At 34.8% G+C, this 18,597-nt stretch overlaps 1 protein-coding gene across 1 annotated transcript in view; it reads right to left on the reverse strand.

Moving 5' to 3' along the window:
* Nucleotides 1-18,597, reverse strand: part of NEGR1 (neuronal growth regulator 1) — an 844,643-nt gene that overhangs the window by 489,734 nt on the left and 336,312 nt on the right. The window contains exon 2 of the mRNA XM_004763022.2: nt 8,467-8,699. Coding sequence (XP_004763079.1) covers nt 8,467-8,699 — 233 coding nt within the window. The remainder of the gene's footprint in view (nt 1-8,466; nt 8,700-18,597) is intronic.

Genomic DNA, 18,597 nt, shown 5'->3' on the forward strand with positions numbered 1-18,597 from the left:
AATATTGTCAGATTGCATTTTGAACATTTTGTGTGTTACAAAAAAAAAAAAGGCAAGTACTGTTCTACTCAGTCTCTGAATGATAATAAATATGGTTCTACTTCTTAAACTTTCCATTTTTAAATATTCTTTTATCTAATACCTGCCAACATGATTCAAAACTTAAAAACAAGGACAAAGCATGGCAGGATTACTTTTCAACAATGTGGACCACAAACCATACAACCCTTAGGTTTCATTGCCCCTAACCTGCCATCTCAAAAAAATTATCCAATTCATGAGTAAATCAGAAGTATTAAAGAAGAACCCTCCTTGCTGTCACAATTCACTAGATAGCAAAGATGCTTATTTAAATTCCAATACTGTTTCCTGCTCCAATTATGAAGCTCAGCAGTTTCCATGAATGCTCCTTCTACAGAATCTTCAGAAAAAGGGATGACTCAGATGGAGGCCAACAGTGTGCAGTATCTCTCAATATTAGTTTTTGCTCTCTCTCACTTCTCTCGCATTCACAAATGACAGCATATTAAAAGTTTATTAGAAAACACTATCAACTTATTCACTCCCTTCTGTGTATAGTAAGCAGTACATTATGGATTTTTGCACTGTTTTAATCTAAGATACTGTTCTAAAATAAGATCCTATAATGATGGTACATAAAATTTCATGTACTAATTTTTGGCTAGAAAATTATGATTGCTACACGCACTGAGAAAATCTTTCTCTAAGACAAATATTATTCATTGAAATGTACCTTCTCTTTCTACCACTTCCTTTACTTCAATTGCAGAAGAATAAGGAAATAACCTTTCTAAAGACTATAAAAGAAAATAGAAGAATATTTAGCAAAGAAGAAAAATCTATTCTGGAAGAAGTGCCAATGGTCAAATGAGGATTTCACTAAAAATCAGTTCAATTAATCTTATTTTTAATGGATCCTGGTTGTTAAACCAGTACCCTAATCAATGTCAATACACTCACAGGTAAAAGTAAGGAAATGGCTTCCTGGAAGTTGGCCTGATACACACTGCCAATGGAGCTACAGTGATTCGAGTTGGACAGGGATTCTGAAAAGAAAATTGAAAATATCCAACAGAAAAATGTCTTATTTTAAAAAAATTACTATGTAGTATGCACTGCCCAAAAAGTCTATTCTAGGTAAGTCCAGATGAGTAGCCCGGAGTTTGTCGGTGAAGGTCCACCCAAGGGAACTCGGTGGTTTTACTGAAATTCTACATCACAAATGACACCCAAAGGGCTTATTTTTCCAAAGTTTCACAAATTAGGCATAATTGTTCTAACTATTTAGATTCTAAATCATTATCTTTCTGAACATCAATAATACAACCTCATCTATTCAAGAGATTAAATATTTTCCATTGCATAAAGCACCTGGGGGATACAATGACCGTCCTATTACTTAATAATGCATATGATCCAAAATGCTTGTAAATTCATTTTTCATAAGTTGTAAGTATGGACATTTCCAACCAATAGAAATAGAAAAATGGGTTGTTTCTAGGTATGGTTCCATCATTACAACTACCACAATGTGGGGAGAATCTATAAGGACTAGCAGAACTTTATTTACATCATTTATTCACCTTAGTGGGTTTTGACCCAGTGATCGGTAGTCAGATCTCCATTAATTTGTGTGATCTCGTATATTTTGGCTCCTCTTGGCTCTCACCACAATGAGAACTGGGGTAAGCAAAGAACAATTGATGATAGAATAAGGAGGACTTCCTTATAGAGGGAATGAGAATGAGTATGTACACCCTATCCATGTAACTTGTACCTTAACTATTTGGTATTAATTTTTTTAGCGATTTTCCTAATTTATTTGACAGAGGGAGATAGCAAAAGAGAGAGAGCACAAGCAGGGAAAGCGGCGGCAGAGAGAGAAGCAGGCTCCCTTCTGAGTGAAGGAGCCCATTGTGAGACTGGACCCCAGGACCTTGGGATCATGACCCGAGGCAAACACAGATGCTTAACCACCTGAGCCCTCCAGCCACCCCTATTTGATATTAACTATAACTTCATTTTGGAGAGTAAATGATGAGTGTTTTCTTATAAGCAGATAATATATATTTATTATCACATAAGTGAACTAAGAAATGTGTCTCTGTTGTACAGTTAATACAATAAAGAAATGGCTCATCTACAAAAATCACGGTTACTTCTGGGAAATAGCCTTAATTTTTTCCTTAAAAAACAAAAAGTGAGCTCATGGATGTAGAGATGATAATCGGTGGTTGCCAACTTCAAGAAGATGGCGGGACTGGCAAGATGAGTGAAGGGGGTTAAAAGGCACTAATGTCTAGCAACAGAACAAATTAAGTCCTGGGGATATAAAGTATAGCATGATGACTACAGTTAATAATATTGTATTGCATATTTGAAAGTTGCTAAGAGAATAGATTTTAAAAGTTCACATCATCATAAAAAATGTGTAACTGTGGTGATGGATGTTTACTAGACTTATTGTGGTAATCATTTCACAGTATATTCAAATACTGACTCATTATATATTGTGCACCTGTAAATAACATAATGTTGTATGCTAATTATATTTAATTTTTTAATTTAAAAGATTATATTTTATAAATATTTTATCTGAGAAGTATACTATAGAGTTACATTCCCAAAAGCTAAAGGTACTTCAGATGGGATAATGAAACATCACTATCAAGGACCATTTTTAATTCAGATGGTTCATTCCTTTTTTCTATGCTAAAAATTTTAGGGTTTATATTTTGGGTCTTTGTGACTTCTTTGTATTTGACAGCATGTCCAAAGTGGGGTTCCTATGTGTAATCTTAATCTCCCCAACAAGAGCTTAAATAAAATAGAGTGGGAGCCAGTCTGAGGGCCTTGTTCTGAGCCATCACTGCATCAAGCAATGACTATTGACATGTGTGTGTTCTATAAAACTTTTCCTAGTGCTGCTAATTTTTCTTTGGTTTCATTTTGTAGCTTTTTGAAAATTTTGAAATGTTTACTGTTGCGGAACACCAACTTGAATTTTCTAATATATGTGGTATTTTGACTGGCTTTTTTGACCATTGTAGCTTTTTTCTCCTTCAGGTCTTTCAAGGAAGGCAGGTCTATGATCTGTGATGTCATGTTATTGCGCATCAGGTCAACTTGGAGCAGAAGTGTGGTGTCTTTCTCTTCCCCTATACCTTGTTGAGGCTTTAATATTCATAAAAAGAATGCTAACATTATATTAAGATGCACTGGTCTTTAAAGAATACAGCTCTATTCTTGTGGCCACATGGAATAATTGCTCTCCAGATACTCATTGGCAAGTCTAATTTTAAAATATCTGTACCTGAAGTCCTATTCAAAGACTCACTGAGAGAAATAATATTTGTGGAGGTTTGGCTCAGAAAGGCTAGGTCCTAAAATTTACTTACAGATTAAGGTAGTAATCAAAAAGCGAGCGTCCTGTTATTGAACTGGCATCTCACCGAATTTACTTTCAGATTTTTAATTTTTTCTTGACTTCCCTGCACTTCAGGTTATATTGAGAAGTGTTATAAGGAACAATTCTCTGAATGAGTGATGTGAGTACTGTACAGTTACTGTGGAGATGTTCCTCACACCTCACAGTGGTTCTCTGGGCTGATTCACAGTGGAAATGTTGCTCCACTCTGAGTAACAGGATCAGGAGACTAAGACATGTATGTGTTAATTAACTGTGTGGATCATGGAATGAATACCTAATCCTGTTTCTCTATATATATTGGCTGCTACAAATCTTAGAACTAATTTTTTTTAAAAGATTTTATTTATTTGACAGAGAGACAGGCACAGCAAGAGAGGGAACACAAGCAGGGGGAGTGGGAGAGGGAGAAGCAGGCTTCTTGCCAGGCAAGGAGCCCTACGCGGGTCTCCAACCCAGGAACCTGGGATCATGATCTGAGCTGAAGGTAGACATTTAACAACTGAGCCACCCAGGTGCTCCTTGGAACCAAATTTTTACTGAGCTCTAAAATTACTTAGAAATCATGACATACCTTTTACGTTCTAACCTCACCAATGACTGCATCCTGCTCTGCTTACCTTATCTTTTGCCTCCAACTTCCTCTATTTATCTTGGGGTACTAACTACTTCTTTATAAGCCTCTTTAAATCCTTCCCAATGTAAAACAGAATGTTAATAATAAATGGTGTTTGAATGTGTTGTCTTTCCATTCTATAAAGGCTTTCTCCAAACAATGACTAAGCCAGAGACAAGGGGCTGACACTGTCATCGTCTGGGATCTTTGGGAAGCAGGCGCTAAAATGAGTCGTTTAGAGTGCAGGATAGTTATTTGGAAATACCCCTATGATAAATCCCCAGAGAAGGAAGAGAAATGAAATAGGATTGAACAGAGCAAGCTCAGCTGTAGAGCTGCTCAATAGCTTTCACTGTTCTGGAGCCAAAATGGCTCATCTGAGTTATCTTACTTTGGGCTGAAAGGGAGGGACCTTTCAGTCAGTCATCAGATATTGGTTGCTTTAGGAAAAGTCTGACTTTGGATAAAGTGGATCTCTACAGTGGACATGATTCTGGAAAGATCTGATCACTCAGTGCTGCTGTCTGCTGAAAACACTCCCAGCAGCTAGAAAAGCAAACTCATCCCTGGAAAGGGAAGTGTGCCACCTCATCTATCACAGACATCCCAGGTAAGCCAGATATCCTGAGGAAAACAGAACACCCTGGGGAAGTTAAATACCCTTGAGGAGTTATTTTGGACATAGAGATATGTGCTAGTCAAATGCTCTATTCTGTCTAGAGAAAACCTACTATATATCTCCCTGAAAGGGCACAAGTTGAGGGATAAACATTTCACACATATATGATGTGTGTGAGAGTGCGCACACACGAGTGTGGAAGGCTTAAAACAACATACATTTATTATCTCAGTTTCTTCCCAGGTACATCTTAATGGATCTTCTGTCCATAGTCTCACAAGGCTATAATCAAGGTATTGTCAGGGGCTATTGTCTGTATATGTGTTTAATGTACAGTATCTATTGGGACGCCTGGGTGGCTCAGTTGGTTAAGCAGCTGCCTTCGGCTCAGGTCATGATCCCAGCGTCCTGGGATCGAGTCCCGCATCAGGCTCCTTGCTCCGCAGGGAGCCTGCTTCTCCCTCTGACTCTGCCTTCCACTCTGTCTGCCTGTGCTTGCTCTCGCTCGCTCTCTCTGACAAATAAATAAAATCTTAAAAAAAAATGTGTAATGTACAGTATCTATGAATGTGTCTACCTTGTACCATACACAACCTTTAGACTTCAGACGTGGACTCAAAGTAGAAGCCATCTCTATAATATACTCAGATGTGCAGCATTTACATTATATGATCCTTGTCATTACAGGATTGTAATAGGGACCTTTGGCTTCATAGCAACTCCTCTAGTCATGTACATTCTTATACTCATGAACAAGAAATGCTACTCTTAGTAAACGCTGTACCACATGATGTAAAACACTGAATATTTAGGTATACTATATACAGGAAATGAAAAGGTAATTTTCTTATTGAGTTTCTTTCTAAACCCTTGAAGTAAAACTCCAATTCACAACATTCTTCACATTTTATAAGTACATACACTGTTCAGCTAAGTTGGTGAAAGCAAAACATGGAGACAAATAGAACATACTTGCAGCATATATACTCCAAGGTACAGCTACGTAAAACTTAGCCTGCACTGTGTTTGTTGCAAGTGTTACACATATGTTATGGAATACTTTTTTCATTTTTTAAACTAAATAACATTTTTCCCTTGCAAATCATCCCTGATTGCTTATTCATTTGTGCGTTTTTGTTTTGTTTGTTTGTTTGGTTGGGTTTTTTCTGTTTTGTTTTGGTCATCTTTTTGGTTTTCAATGACATGTAAGATTTTCTGGCCTGAGTCCTCCTCTTTCAGTTGAGAAAACTAGAGTTTTCTTGGTAATTATCCATTCACGAGAGAAAATTCAGGACTGGAATCCAGGTTTTCCAACTCCTACTCCAATATTTTTTCTCCCCCATTGTCCCCTTCACTGGTCTTAATAAATCTAAGAAATCAAGAGTACAGACAAATCTCCCATGCACAATGTCTGTGTTGGCAAGATACCCCTTCTATTATCCCCTTTCTCAAATGATTTTTTTTTAAATATCTTCTTTGAGCACATAGTTGCAACAATTAAAGATGAGCTTTGTTTTTACTACCAATGTGTGTTTGACATCAGTGATTAATACAGTCTTCTCTCAGTTGCTAAGTTTCTTTATCTTGGTGAATAAAGACTTGACAAATTGTTAGGCAAAGAGCATACACTTCAAAACTATTGAGATATACCAGAGTATCAGACAACCTAGGAAATACAAAGACTGAAGAGATGTGCACATCAGCTTATTTTCATTCATCAAGAGGAAATGTAGCTCAAGTGGGGTTGACTTTTTGTGACATTTATTTAGTTCTTGAATTGACTGACAAGCCTATTAATTTATTCCCTGAACTTTATTAATGTAATTGGAAAACTGCCCACATGTCAATCAACTTCTAATGAGTAATTATGTTCATAAATACTGTAAAATTATTAGCTTTTAATTTGACCCAAACACAAACCCAAACTTTCAAAACAGTAACACAAATATTTTTTTTTCTAGAACAACAACATATTATACTAATAAAACATACAATAAATGTGTTCCTACAACACACTTCCTAAAATGGAGTTCAAAAGTTCACCATCACCAAATGGCCAACAAAAAGGAATGCCATAGTAAGGCATGTAACAGTCTGAAAAATCTGTATAGTGTTAAACCATCTACATAGCGCAAAGTTATAAAGACATCCTATAAAAAGCAAACATGTGCCTGGGCAGGGCTCATATATCCATAGTCTGGTTTAAAAATATAAGCCTACTATGGAACAAGACAGAATGGGAAAAAGGAAAGAGGGGTATGTTTAGCGTCCAGAAAGACATCATTTAAACCTATAAGAAGCAAAATGTCTATATCTCCAGTGACTCAAATATAATTATTATTCAAGTGTACTTTTTTCTGGTGCAATAACAATCTTTTGTAGTCTTTGAGCTAGAAACTCAAGTCAAAGGGCGCAGAACTAAACAAGAAAACAAGATTAGGCTTGCATAACAGAAGAAATGTGTCTTTAATTTGTAATCCCATGCCAGTTTCTGAAGGTGGACTAACTCCTGACCCCTAGAATCTCTGGATAATCTCTGAATGAAGACAGGCTTCGGTGAAAACTTTATTATATCCTCATGTGACTTTAAATAAAGAACATCACCACAGTGTGCAATGATCTGTAATAAGAAAAACCATTGGGGAAATTCCCGGACTTATTGTTTACCTTGCATTTTTCTCCTTAAAGTTCATTACTTAATTAATACATTTAAATTTTATCATGAAGTTAAAATATTTACTACTAACTGAAGCTGTATTTGACTTCGGGCTTACCTTTATATAAGGAAATAAAGGTGTAAGTTAATGAAATTCCAGATGTAAGCCATGTACCTAAATTAATACTTCGAGTTCAATTTTTGAAGGGTAAACTCAGAGATAATACAACTAACTTGCTCCCTCAGCTTTCTTCTTAGTAATAAAGCATGCACTCACTGGTACCACATTATCGCATAATTTGTCATTAATTTTACTTAGAAATGCTGCAGTGTCATCTTCAGATCCACAGCACAATATTTTTATGGAAACAACACATCATTAATCTATAAAGCACAAGGAAATAATAAAAGGACAAGAATACGCATTTTCTATTCAACTAGCATTGTAATTGCATTCTTCTTGAAAAGTATTTATATTGGGGATATATACACTCTTCCATTTTAGTATGCATGAAAAATAAAGTAACTTGATGATTTTGTGTGTATTTGGAGATTGTAAATTAGCTAGAATGATTTATGATCTACTGAAAGTAAATCAAAGTATAATCCATTGTGTACCATATTTTTCCAATTACTCTATATTTTAAAAAAGTAATTCTAGAAGGCTGTTTCTTTCCATTGTGACTTCAATCAAAGTAAGCAGAATTTGAATTGAGACAGAGTGCTGGAAGTCTGGAGGATTAGTTTTAAAGAGTTATACTACAGATATTTCAAAAAGTTCTAATATTTTCATGCATCCATCATGGGTTATCAAACATTAATTTTAATGTATCAATCATGGGTTCTCAAAGATGTATTGAACGGGCGCCTCACAGGAATATACTAAGTGAAGAATACACAAGAAAATCATAATGTGGTGTTAATGGATAATTTTTGATCTTGGTAAGTGGGGACTTATATGTTTATAATAGCCATTACACTTAATGGAATCTAGGAACATAAATCCCTGAAGACAATGACTACGTATCTTTCAACATTGTCAGTTACTTCTGAGTCACTCTGATACCTAAATACTGAACCTTGTTAAATATAGTCCTTCGCAATATAGCAATTACAGAAATGCATACCTTGCACAGTTAGATGCACCTGCATTGTCCTCGGTGTATGTTGAGTCTGAACAGAACACGTGTATGGGCCATCGTCTGTCACATCTACATTCTGTATCTGGAGGCTGTAGTCCCTTTTATTCAATGTAGAAATTGAAACTCGAGGATCCACGGACCACTTATCGCCTCCCGCAAAAATAATACTTGACCGGTTCAGCCAGGCACCCTTTGAAGCTCCATCTTCCAAATAACACCTACAAATTACCAGAGACAGAACACTATTAATCAAAATGAAAATGAAAGACAACATTAGCTTTGTTCTGAGTGCATTTCCATATGTTGAATTATAGCACTGTATCAAATACAAACATCAGACAAAAATGCAGAAAATATGAACATTTGAGCACACTGGTACATCTTCCATTCCCAATGCAAATGTGAAGCAATGCCTGCATACAGGCATGTTTTGTTTTAAATGTGTGTGTGTGTGTGTGTGTGTCTGTGTGTGTGTGTGTGTGTGTTTTAACTTGGAGCCAGCCAAAATCCTTTTTCACTCTGTCTGGATGACAAGTAAATTTAAATAAAGTTAAATTCCTTAAAATAATAATTTCAACATTAAAACATTTTTTCTTTGAAATTATAAGAAGTAGAAAAGGTCCACGAGTTAGACTGTTTTAACCAAATCCAATTCTAATATAATATACTAGATACTAAATAGAAAGCATAGAATAGTACCTTATTATGTTTATTATGCATTTAAAGAGCGGTAAGCCTGTACACTGAAACTATAAACTGCATTTTACTGATAAGATTGCTGTTGTAAGTGAAGGAGACAAGACATTAGTAGCAAATACTTGCTGTCTTCTCAATAAGCTGACCAACAGTCTTTCCAGGAAGCATTCATTTATCCAACAAACATTTATGAGGCTTCTACTATTTATGGATTTAAAAATGGTATTGCCCTCGCTCTCCAAAACTTTAAGTCTAGTAAGGAAGACAATCAGGCCACCAATCAATGCTAGACAAAGAATTATTTGATTCAATCAGGCACAAGTTACAAAAAAGAACTAACTGACTCAGAAGGGGTACTAGGGGTATAGAATAGGCTTTATGGAATAGAAAATGCCTTGAATAAAGAGGCAAGGAGTGGGAGACATGACATTTAGACAGAGGTGCCATATGTGGGTAACACCAGAGAAAAGTGTGAGAGAAAAAGCCACACACTTCAAAGACAAACAAGCATGGAGTACAGGGTGGGAGGAGTGAGAGATGAAACTGGAAAGGGAAACTAAAGCCAGATGATCATAGAAAGGGTGATGGCAATTAGTAGACTTTAAGGTCAATTCTGAAGCCATTTATTCAAAGTTGTATTTTATAACAAGATTCAAAAATATAGCTTTGTACCTAATAGAAGTCAGACATCATGATTTAGAACAGAAGGCTGCTGTGGTCATATGTCAGTGATTTTGCTGAAGCCTGGAATTCTAGGTTTCATCTTGGAAACGTTCTGATACAAATTAAAGACTGGTTTTCTTAAATGAGTACAAAGCACAGCTACAGAATGAAAATACACATACATCGAAATAGTTTGACAGCATTTCTACAGAACACCTTGGGGGATTGAACACAGTGTTTGAGATTGCTACAAAATTGCAAGCTGAATGCAACAGGGTAGGCTGCTGCCAACTGTATAAAACTAATCAGTGGGTGAAAAAATAAGGAACAAGGTACACTGCAGAATCTAATTTGCAGTCAGCTTTGCCATCTACAGAATCCAAACTAGTAAAGTCATAAAGGTCGTTGTTAATTGAAAAGCTTTTCCTTATGTAATTAATGAAGAAAATAAAACCCACTTTAATGGCATAATTAAACAATTATGGTATATTGTCATTCCTAATGATATGCAGAAAGAAGATAGAGGGGACATATTTCCCATTTCACAAGATCACGTGTCTACTGCTATAGGATAGAACACTGAATTATCATTACTAGGACTGTGGTCATTACAATGCTTGTATGTAATACATGGGTTCATCAAGTGTTTCTGTGTGACCTCTGCATTCATGGCCTTCACACATTATCCTATCTGATGCTCATTTACAACCCTCTGGGGTATGGATTGTTATGCCCAATTCATCACTAGAAAATAAATGGAATGTTTAGGTTAAATGACTTGCCCAAGCCACACTATTAGTGGGTGACAAAGTGGAATTCATAATCAAGTCTTATATTTCTATATTCAGTGTCCTTGCCTCTGTAATGTATATCAAAGACTTCTAAAATAGGTTTCAGAAATGGAAAGATGATCAGAATGTTGCAGAAATTACTGCAAGTAATTTCTTATTTACTAAATGTAACCAACTGTTTAACCTGTCCAATTCTAAAGGAAGCAGAAAATTAATTATTAATGCATGTTCTACCATGAAAGTTTGATTTAGAGCACTCTGCTGGGTATTTTCCTTTCCCTTGAGGCAGGAACAGCTTTATCTTTATTTGGGGAGGTATCAGGAAGAGCACAGATTAACTAGCCTTTAGATACTGGAGCTTTCATAGACCAAATCTGGGTTATAACTCCTGGTCTTAGTGTAAGCACTATTCCTGTTCTGGTATATTAGGGATCATCAGGGAAGAGCAGAATTTAACTTCTTCCCTGTGAAAAATGAAAAGGGAGCTTTTTTATGTCTCCTTGGTTGGATAACTATATTTCACAATTGTTATTGGTCCTGATCCAAAGCTTTTCAAGACATACATTTAGAAGACCCTTAAATGAGACTCAACTAAAAAACAAAAACAAAAACAAAAACAAATTGTATGACTTCTTTGGATTTCTATAGCAGTATTCTCAAATGACACTATAGAGTTACAATTTAAATAACTCAAATTACCATAATGGAATTTTACAAATTGGGAACAGCAAGCTCTAGGAATGGCTTCTATTTTATGAAATCACAAGATGCTTATATAGAGACATAGAGTTTTAAGGTGAACTATGACATGACTATATCAAATATATGAAATAGGTCAAATACTCACATAAGTTTCCTTAATTGTAAAAACTACATCTTCTACCTTTCTACCTCCTCTTTGTTCTTCATATCTACCTTAGTTTTGTGGGTTTTTTTTTTCTTTACAATAGAAAGAGATACTGTCTGACATGTATATAATGTATTAAGAAGGAATTCTGGAAGGAAGGAAGATATTCAGGGTATGGCAAAGTGCAGGTGATAGAGAGGGGTAAAAGAAGTATGAGAAGTGGTAATAATTTAGTTTTGCACTCTTCAGGCACCAAAAAACATTTTTCTGGGTTTAAGAATTCTAATGTCTAAAAATATAAATATGGTGGTATCCTGGCCCATACAAAATTCATAATTTAGAAAGGATGATAAAGTATATTCATGAATGGCCATCATGCAGAATAGGAAGTGAAAATATAATAATTAAATTATTATTATAATTGGATTATTGCAATTGCCTCAGAGTTTCGGGTTTCTGCCCTTGACATCTGTAGTGTAGTTTATTCTCTCTACAATAAATAGAATAAACTTTTTAGAGTTTAAATCAGAACATCAACATGGCTTCCTACTTCATTTCTTATTTCACTCGTAAGAAAAAATTTAATCCTGAGAGTGGTCAAAGATCTTATGCAATCTTCCTTAGATGCCTTTCTGACCCTACTAGCTGCTACTCTTTTCCAGTTGATTCTGTTCTAGACTACGGTCCTCTAGTTTTGTTTCCAACAAAGGGGCACATGCTCTTGCCCTAGGAAGTTTGCATTTCCTCTTTCTTCTGCCTGGACCTCTCTTTCTCCAGAGAGCTGCATAACTTAATGACTATCTTCCTTAGGTCTTCACTGAAGTTTCTAATATATTAAATAGCAAAAATAATAACACTGCTACACTCCTATGAAATGTATTATCTGTTTAGTTGCTGGGTTATTTTCTGCCTCTCCTTGCTAGAAGTAACATTCGGGACCTTTGTCTGTTTGGTTATTTCTGTGTATTCCAAGGGCCCACAAATAATTGAAAATAAATATAAATATTTGCTGAATGGATGAATGAAGGCAAAAATTAAGATAGTTTTAGAAGAAGAAACAATATGGTAAAGTAAATAAAAATTTCCAAAGTACAACCTAGTTGGGAAAGCAAAGTCATGCCCACATTAATGTATGATAACATATAATTAAATGTACATATATGGCCTACAAACAGTGACAGATCTATGATATAGAAGACGCACTAAGCAATCTGAGTTAGTGGGCGGGGAACCATGCTCTGTGAAGAGAGCAAAGTGGTAGGTAAGGGGCAGATGGGAGCTGGGCTCAGAACTACTTGAAATAAGAAAGAACTACATTTGACTCTATACTTCAGGAACCACTTTAACTCATTGAAAATTCTGCTTTGTATGTGCTAGACACTTTGTTAGGCACTTACAATTATTATCCTATTTAATCTTCACATAACCATATAAAAGCCAGATACCATTATCTTCATTTTAATAATGGAGAAACAAAGGTACTGAAGGTTTATATCTTGAATGAAGCCAGTTGGTCTGCATTCAACCATGATGACAGACTATGTTACACATTCCTAGAGTCATACAGCAGCCAGGGTGAGGGACTTCCATTCTTAGATGGAAGAGAGGGAGAGGTTGGTGAGGTAAAGACAAATCATTAATGGGGCAGGATGAAGCAATAATTCTTGGGTCACAGACTTGGATCTTTTTCCTCTGTGGACTCCAAAATGGAAAATTTTAACAGTTAGTGATCTTAGGATCCCTCTGAAGTACAGATAATGAAATAATCTGAATAAAAAATGTTTAATAATGAATATATCCTTTAATTGAATATAGCATGGCTTTTCCTGAAAGGTTTTTTTTTTTTCTTTTCCACTTAAAAAATCTGCTAGACTACCTACTTCATTGGGAGATGAGTGAAACAGTTCCAAAAATACATTTTTCCCCAGAAGCTGTGTTAACACCATGCCAAATATCATGACAAATACTTAAATTTTGAGTCAATCATCTGGATGTTTTGTAATCATAGTTCCAAACATCTGGTTGCTGAAAAATCTACAAAAAATAACCTGAATACTTAATTTTGTTTCAGGGTTGTTAATTATATAAACCCGGGCTTAAGATAGTGCTTTTCTAATAAGAACGGCATTGATGTTTTTCAACTCTTTCGAGGAGTTCCTTTATAAATGACACTACCCCACACTATTAGTCAGGTCCTGATCTGGGTGGTATCAAGTCCCATTTGGTGAACCTCAAGTTGATCAAAGTGATGTTGGAACAATTCTAACAAACTCTGTAATAATACTTCCTGTGATGATTAAATCTGAAAGGTGGATATCAGAAAATGTGATGGAAATTAGCATATTTGGGGCTATTTAATATTTTTAAAAGCTCTATTAAGAAAAAAGGCCTATGGCTGCTGAGGATTGATTTTTTTTTTCTTTCATATCTCTAATTCTCTGTAACACATTCCAAAAACATAAGCCTTAGTACCATTACCAGTACTCCACACAGCGGGATTTATTCAGCTCTATGGAAAGAGACCAGCTTTTCATAAGACACGTTGATTAATGAAAGCTCCTTTTAAAGGTACTAATTAATAAAAGAGAAAAGTGCTATTTCCCTTGGATTCAAAGCTAAACCATGTGAAAATGATATTCCTGTGAAGAAGCTGGCCAGCTACCTTCACAGCTGTCTTTTCATTGTATCACAAAGTTCTAAATTTGACAGGAAGGCTTTCAAAAGCATAAAGAGAAAAACAAAAAATTCACAACCCCATACAATCACCATGCTAATTCCTCATACAAAGAGTTTTGATATCCTGGCTTCCAGGCCAAAATCAAGTAAGGGAAGTAAAGCAGAGACTAAACAGATCAGAGCAATCCCCTCTCCTACTTGCCTTGTTTGTAAGATCAGAGCATTCCCCTCTCCTATTTGCCTTGTTTGTAAGGCACTCCCATCTTAATGTCTTTGATGGTAGTTATTCTCTAAGTATGATATCACAGATATGGATATGAAGAGACATATAGGTACACATATATGTGTATAACATGTAAATTATATAATGTTTGCTAGATAATAATATTACATATAACAGTAGTTTGATTTATGAATTCCAGAGCTCCTTTACTACTACTATAGTAGAAACTGCTCTGGGGCAGAAACAAATCTTATTATCTTTCTATTTTGGCATGTGCAGGGAATGTGAGATTTTGTCAAGGGAAATCCACAAACTCAGCAATTTGTCCAATGAGTTTTAGTTATGTAGTGAATTACTCATCCCTATAGATGATGAGAATTATACTTTTAAATATTTTTAAGAGATATGTAAGTGAAAATACACTTCTACAGGTAATGGTTTGGTAGTGTTCCATGTTAGCTAAAATAACTTACTAATATTACTTTGGCCATATACTATTATAAGCCCATTGTGTACATTTCCTCACAAAGAACTTTTAAAATAGCTTCTGTCAGGTACTATCATAATGCCCATTTTGCAAAGGAGAAAGTGAGGTATAGAGAGGGTAAGTAACCTACAGATGACTTGCTTATTGAAATTTGTAATGCATGGAAATAATTTTATTATGAAGTAATTGCATTAAATCTCCAGGCAATTATTACCTAGTTAATATTATCTACCTATATTAATATCACATGTACATTTATTTTTAGAATGGAAATAATGTCATGTTGGGCATATTTTACCTATAGTAGGGAAAAACAAAAACAAAATACCAAATAACATTGATTTCTTATTTTGCAAGAGAAATAAATCTCTTTCCTTTGTATTTCATTCTAGCACTTCTTTTTAATAGTACAGCTATATTAAAAATATCTTGGATAAGACATTGGAATTTATCAGCAACTCTCTAATTATAAGACCAAATTTTCAAAGTATTTATATATTTTAATATTGTAAATCAGAGGGGGGAAACCTGAAAATAATACTTTTCGAGTTTTATATAAAACCAAACCTAACTCCTAAAAGATGGGAACTTTAGTATGATCAAGCAAGAGGGTAAACTCTTACTTTTTAGTGTTATTTTAATGCACTATTTAGATTACTTAGATTAAATAATTTAAAAACACATAAAGACACTTTTATAATCCAACATTTTCAATGCCTACAAAATCTTTAACATTTGGTTTTGGATTAATCAGTAAATTCTAAACATTAACATCAATTATTTTAACTTATAATTAGGCCATGTTTTTCTATAATACCACTTTATCTTATTCTTTCCGTTGACTCATTTAAGTCAGGCTTCCATGTAAGCATATATGTCTGTGTTTTCAGGGGTCAATGCTAAGAAATGTTTAAATTTAGAGTTCTTCAGGACATTATTTGTAAATCACTCAACACATAAAATAAATATGGATAGAGTGAAAAAGAGCTTATACATTATAACTAAAGAATATAGGGAAGTCCTTACTGAGGTCTAATTATCATCTTTTGATAATAATAATAAATCCCACTTGCTGAATGACGACTATGGGTTAAGAGGAATAGACAATGTATTATTATATGATCTCATCTAAAACTAACAAAAGCATTTTGAGAGGTAGGTAAGTCTTAACTATCCCTGCATGAAGAATGGTGAATACACGAATACAGGATTTAAAAATATATATATATATATTTATTTATGTGTGTGTGTGTGTGTGTGTGTGTGTGTGTCAGAGAGAAAGAGAGAGCGAGAGCGCGCAGGGGGAGTGGTAGAGGGAGAAGCAGACTCCCCACTGAGCAGGGAGCCCAATGTGGGACTCCATCCCAGGGCCTCGGGATCAGGACCTGAGCCAAAGGCAGATGCTTAATGACTGAGCCACCCAGGCACACACGAAGGCAGGCTTGATGAGTGACGCAGAGAATATAAACAGGAAGATGGGCTACATATCCAAAAAGTTCGTTTAGGACTAGCTTTGCTCAAACTTGGTTTAATCATGACTCAAATTGTAAATTTCTTTGTCTTTTCTACTTTTTTAGTTTTTGAGTTCAGCTAAACCAGCTTGCTTTCTCCCACATGGACTTGAATGTGAGCTATTTGGATCTGGAAGGACTTCAAATTTTCTGCTAACTGGCAGGTGCTCTGAACCGCTGTGGGGAGAATTTGTCTGCAGTACTGTCTACCCAGCAGCTGCTTCCTGGAGAAGTTGGACTTTCACCTCAGGAGCTATAAAAAGGAAAGAATACTATATTCAAAATGCATGCAGGAGATGTTTAAAATAGCAGTATCGGAGAGGGAGAATGCAGTCAGGCCTGGAGAAGTGACCGAGATAAAGCTCTAAGGTCTTGGCAAACCTCTCTATTACATCCTCTTTGGGATGGAGCCAGGTAGAGACACCTCATTCTCAAAACAAGAGGAAAAACAAAATGGAATTCTATACTAAAAACAATATCAGCAATTCTACTCCCTTCCATCAACGACCTTTCTGTTTAAATCATTTAGAAAATATTCTATTTGCAGATAAATACAGATGATAAAATAAGAAGTATCAAATGGATATACAGTAAAGTTGTAAACTTACCTCTTTGTCAAACTAACTAAGTACACTCTTCTTTACAATATCAGTGAATACACAAATTTAGCAAACAAAAAACATAAAATTTATTCTTTTTTCTCTCTTTCTATCTGCTTGTGTTGGTCTTCAAACATTTTGCTAGTCACTGCTGGATTTTTCTTCTTGCATTTTCTTTTCCTAATAAAAGTATTCTGAGCACAAATTTTATTTTATGAATAAAGAATGGCTACATAGCACAATTAATTAAAGCCAGCCTTGCAATCATTAACTAAAGTAGCCATTAATCCATATTTATCTGTCCTCTCTTGAGGAAATTGACTAAACCATATTTCAGTATGAGCTATGCCTTAAAATATAAATTAGGAAATGTGCCCCAGAGGGGAAAAAGAAGTAGTTACTTTTTTTTCCATCTGCTTCCTGCAAACAAATTTAAAGTGATTATATTTCCTCAAAAGATGTTAAAAAGTAGTTGAAATTTAAGTCTTTGCTTGATCACATGGACAAATTATTCATCTTTGAAAGGAAGCATAGTGTAGTGATTTATTATAGTTTATATTAGAGTTCCCAAATACCAGTTTTCTTGTGTACTAGTTATGGAACATCAAACAAATTAATATACTTCAATTTTCTCAACTGTAAAAGAGGGTTAGTAAAATTATTGATCTGACGAGTTTGCTATGATGATCATATTAGTTTGTTTAAGGTGTTCAGGATGGAGACAGTTATGTGGTAAGTGTAATTAAGAGCAAGCTTTATTAACTACCTTCTTATAGGTAGCTTTGTCTAAAAACAAAACAAACTACTACTAACATCACCACCAACAAAAAAAATCCCTGTGATATGAGGTGTAAGAGGAAGAGGGAAAAAGTGGCATTTGTAGAGCCGGACTTGATACAGCAAAACATTATTTACTACGTAGTCAAAGCAGAAATAATTTTACAGATAAAGGAATCAAACCTTAAAGTACTTATCCTATTTTACCATCTTTGAACTTCCAGAAAGGCCTTTTTTTTTTCCTTTTTACTTCTCCATTTTATAAGCAGAACATATAGAAAAAGAGAACTTTGGCGTTTTATATATACATATTTTTTAATTACTTTGAGACTGAACACTAATGTTTAGAAACCAGCCCCTGGTTTACTAGCTATTGTTTTTAGGCAAGTAATTGAACTTCTGTTAAAGGCTTATTTATTTGCAAAACAGAAACTGTACCACTTGTACTAAGAACTCCAGTTTTGGTATAAGATCCAAAGACTGTGTATGGAAGATAGATTTATAAAGTTATAAAACGAAATATAACTGTAAATATTTTATAATTATTACACTGCTTTATGAGTTAACTTTCCTCATAACTCTAGAACATGGCTATATGAATCTCTATTTGGAGATTATATGATGTTCCCAAACTCAGCGAGATGTAAAAAAGGTTACCAACTGTTTTCCTTTTGCTTTTATGGTACATAAAATGATTTTCTATCCTATGTAAACATTTTTTGCTTTTTTTAAATTGCCACCTAAAATGTTTAACATAATCTGATGTTTTTGCAAAAAATTATAATTTCTGGTTATTATAAATATGGCTATTTTATAATAAACTCATGATTTCTCATTATTAAGTGT

The sequence above is a fragment of the Mustela putorius genome, unplaced genomic scaffold, assembly GCF_011764305.1.
Source record: "Mustela putorius furo isolate JIRA1106 unplaced genomic scaffold, ASM1176430v1.1 tig00003853_pilon_pilon_pilon, whole genome shotgun sequence".
Lineage (NCBI taxonomy): Eukaryota > Metazoa > Chordata > Mammalia > Carnivora > Mustelidae > Mustela > Mustela putorius.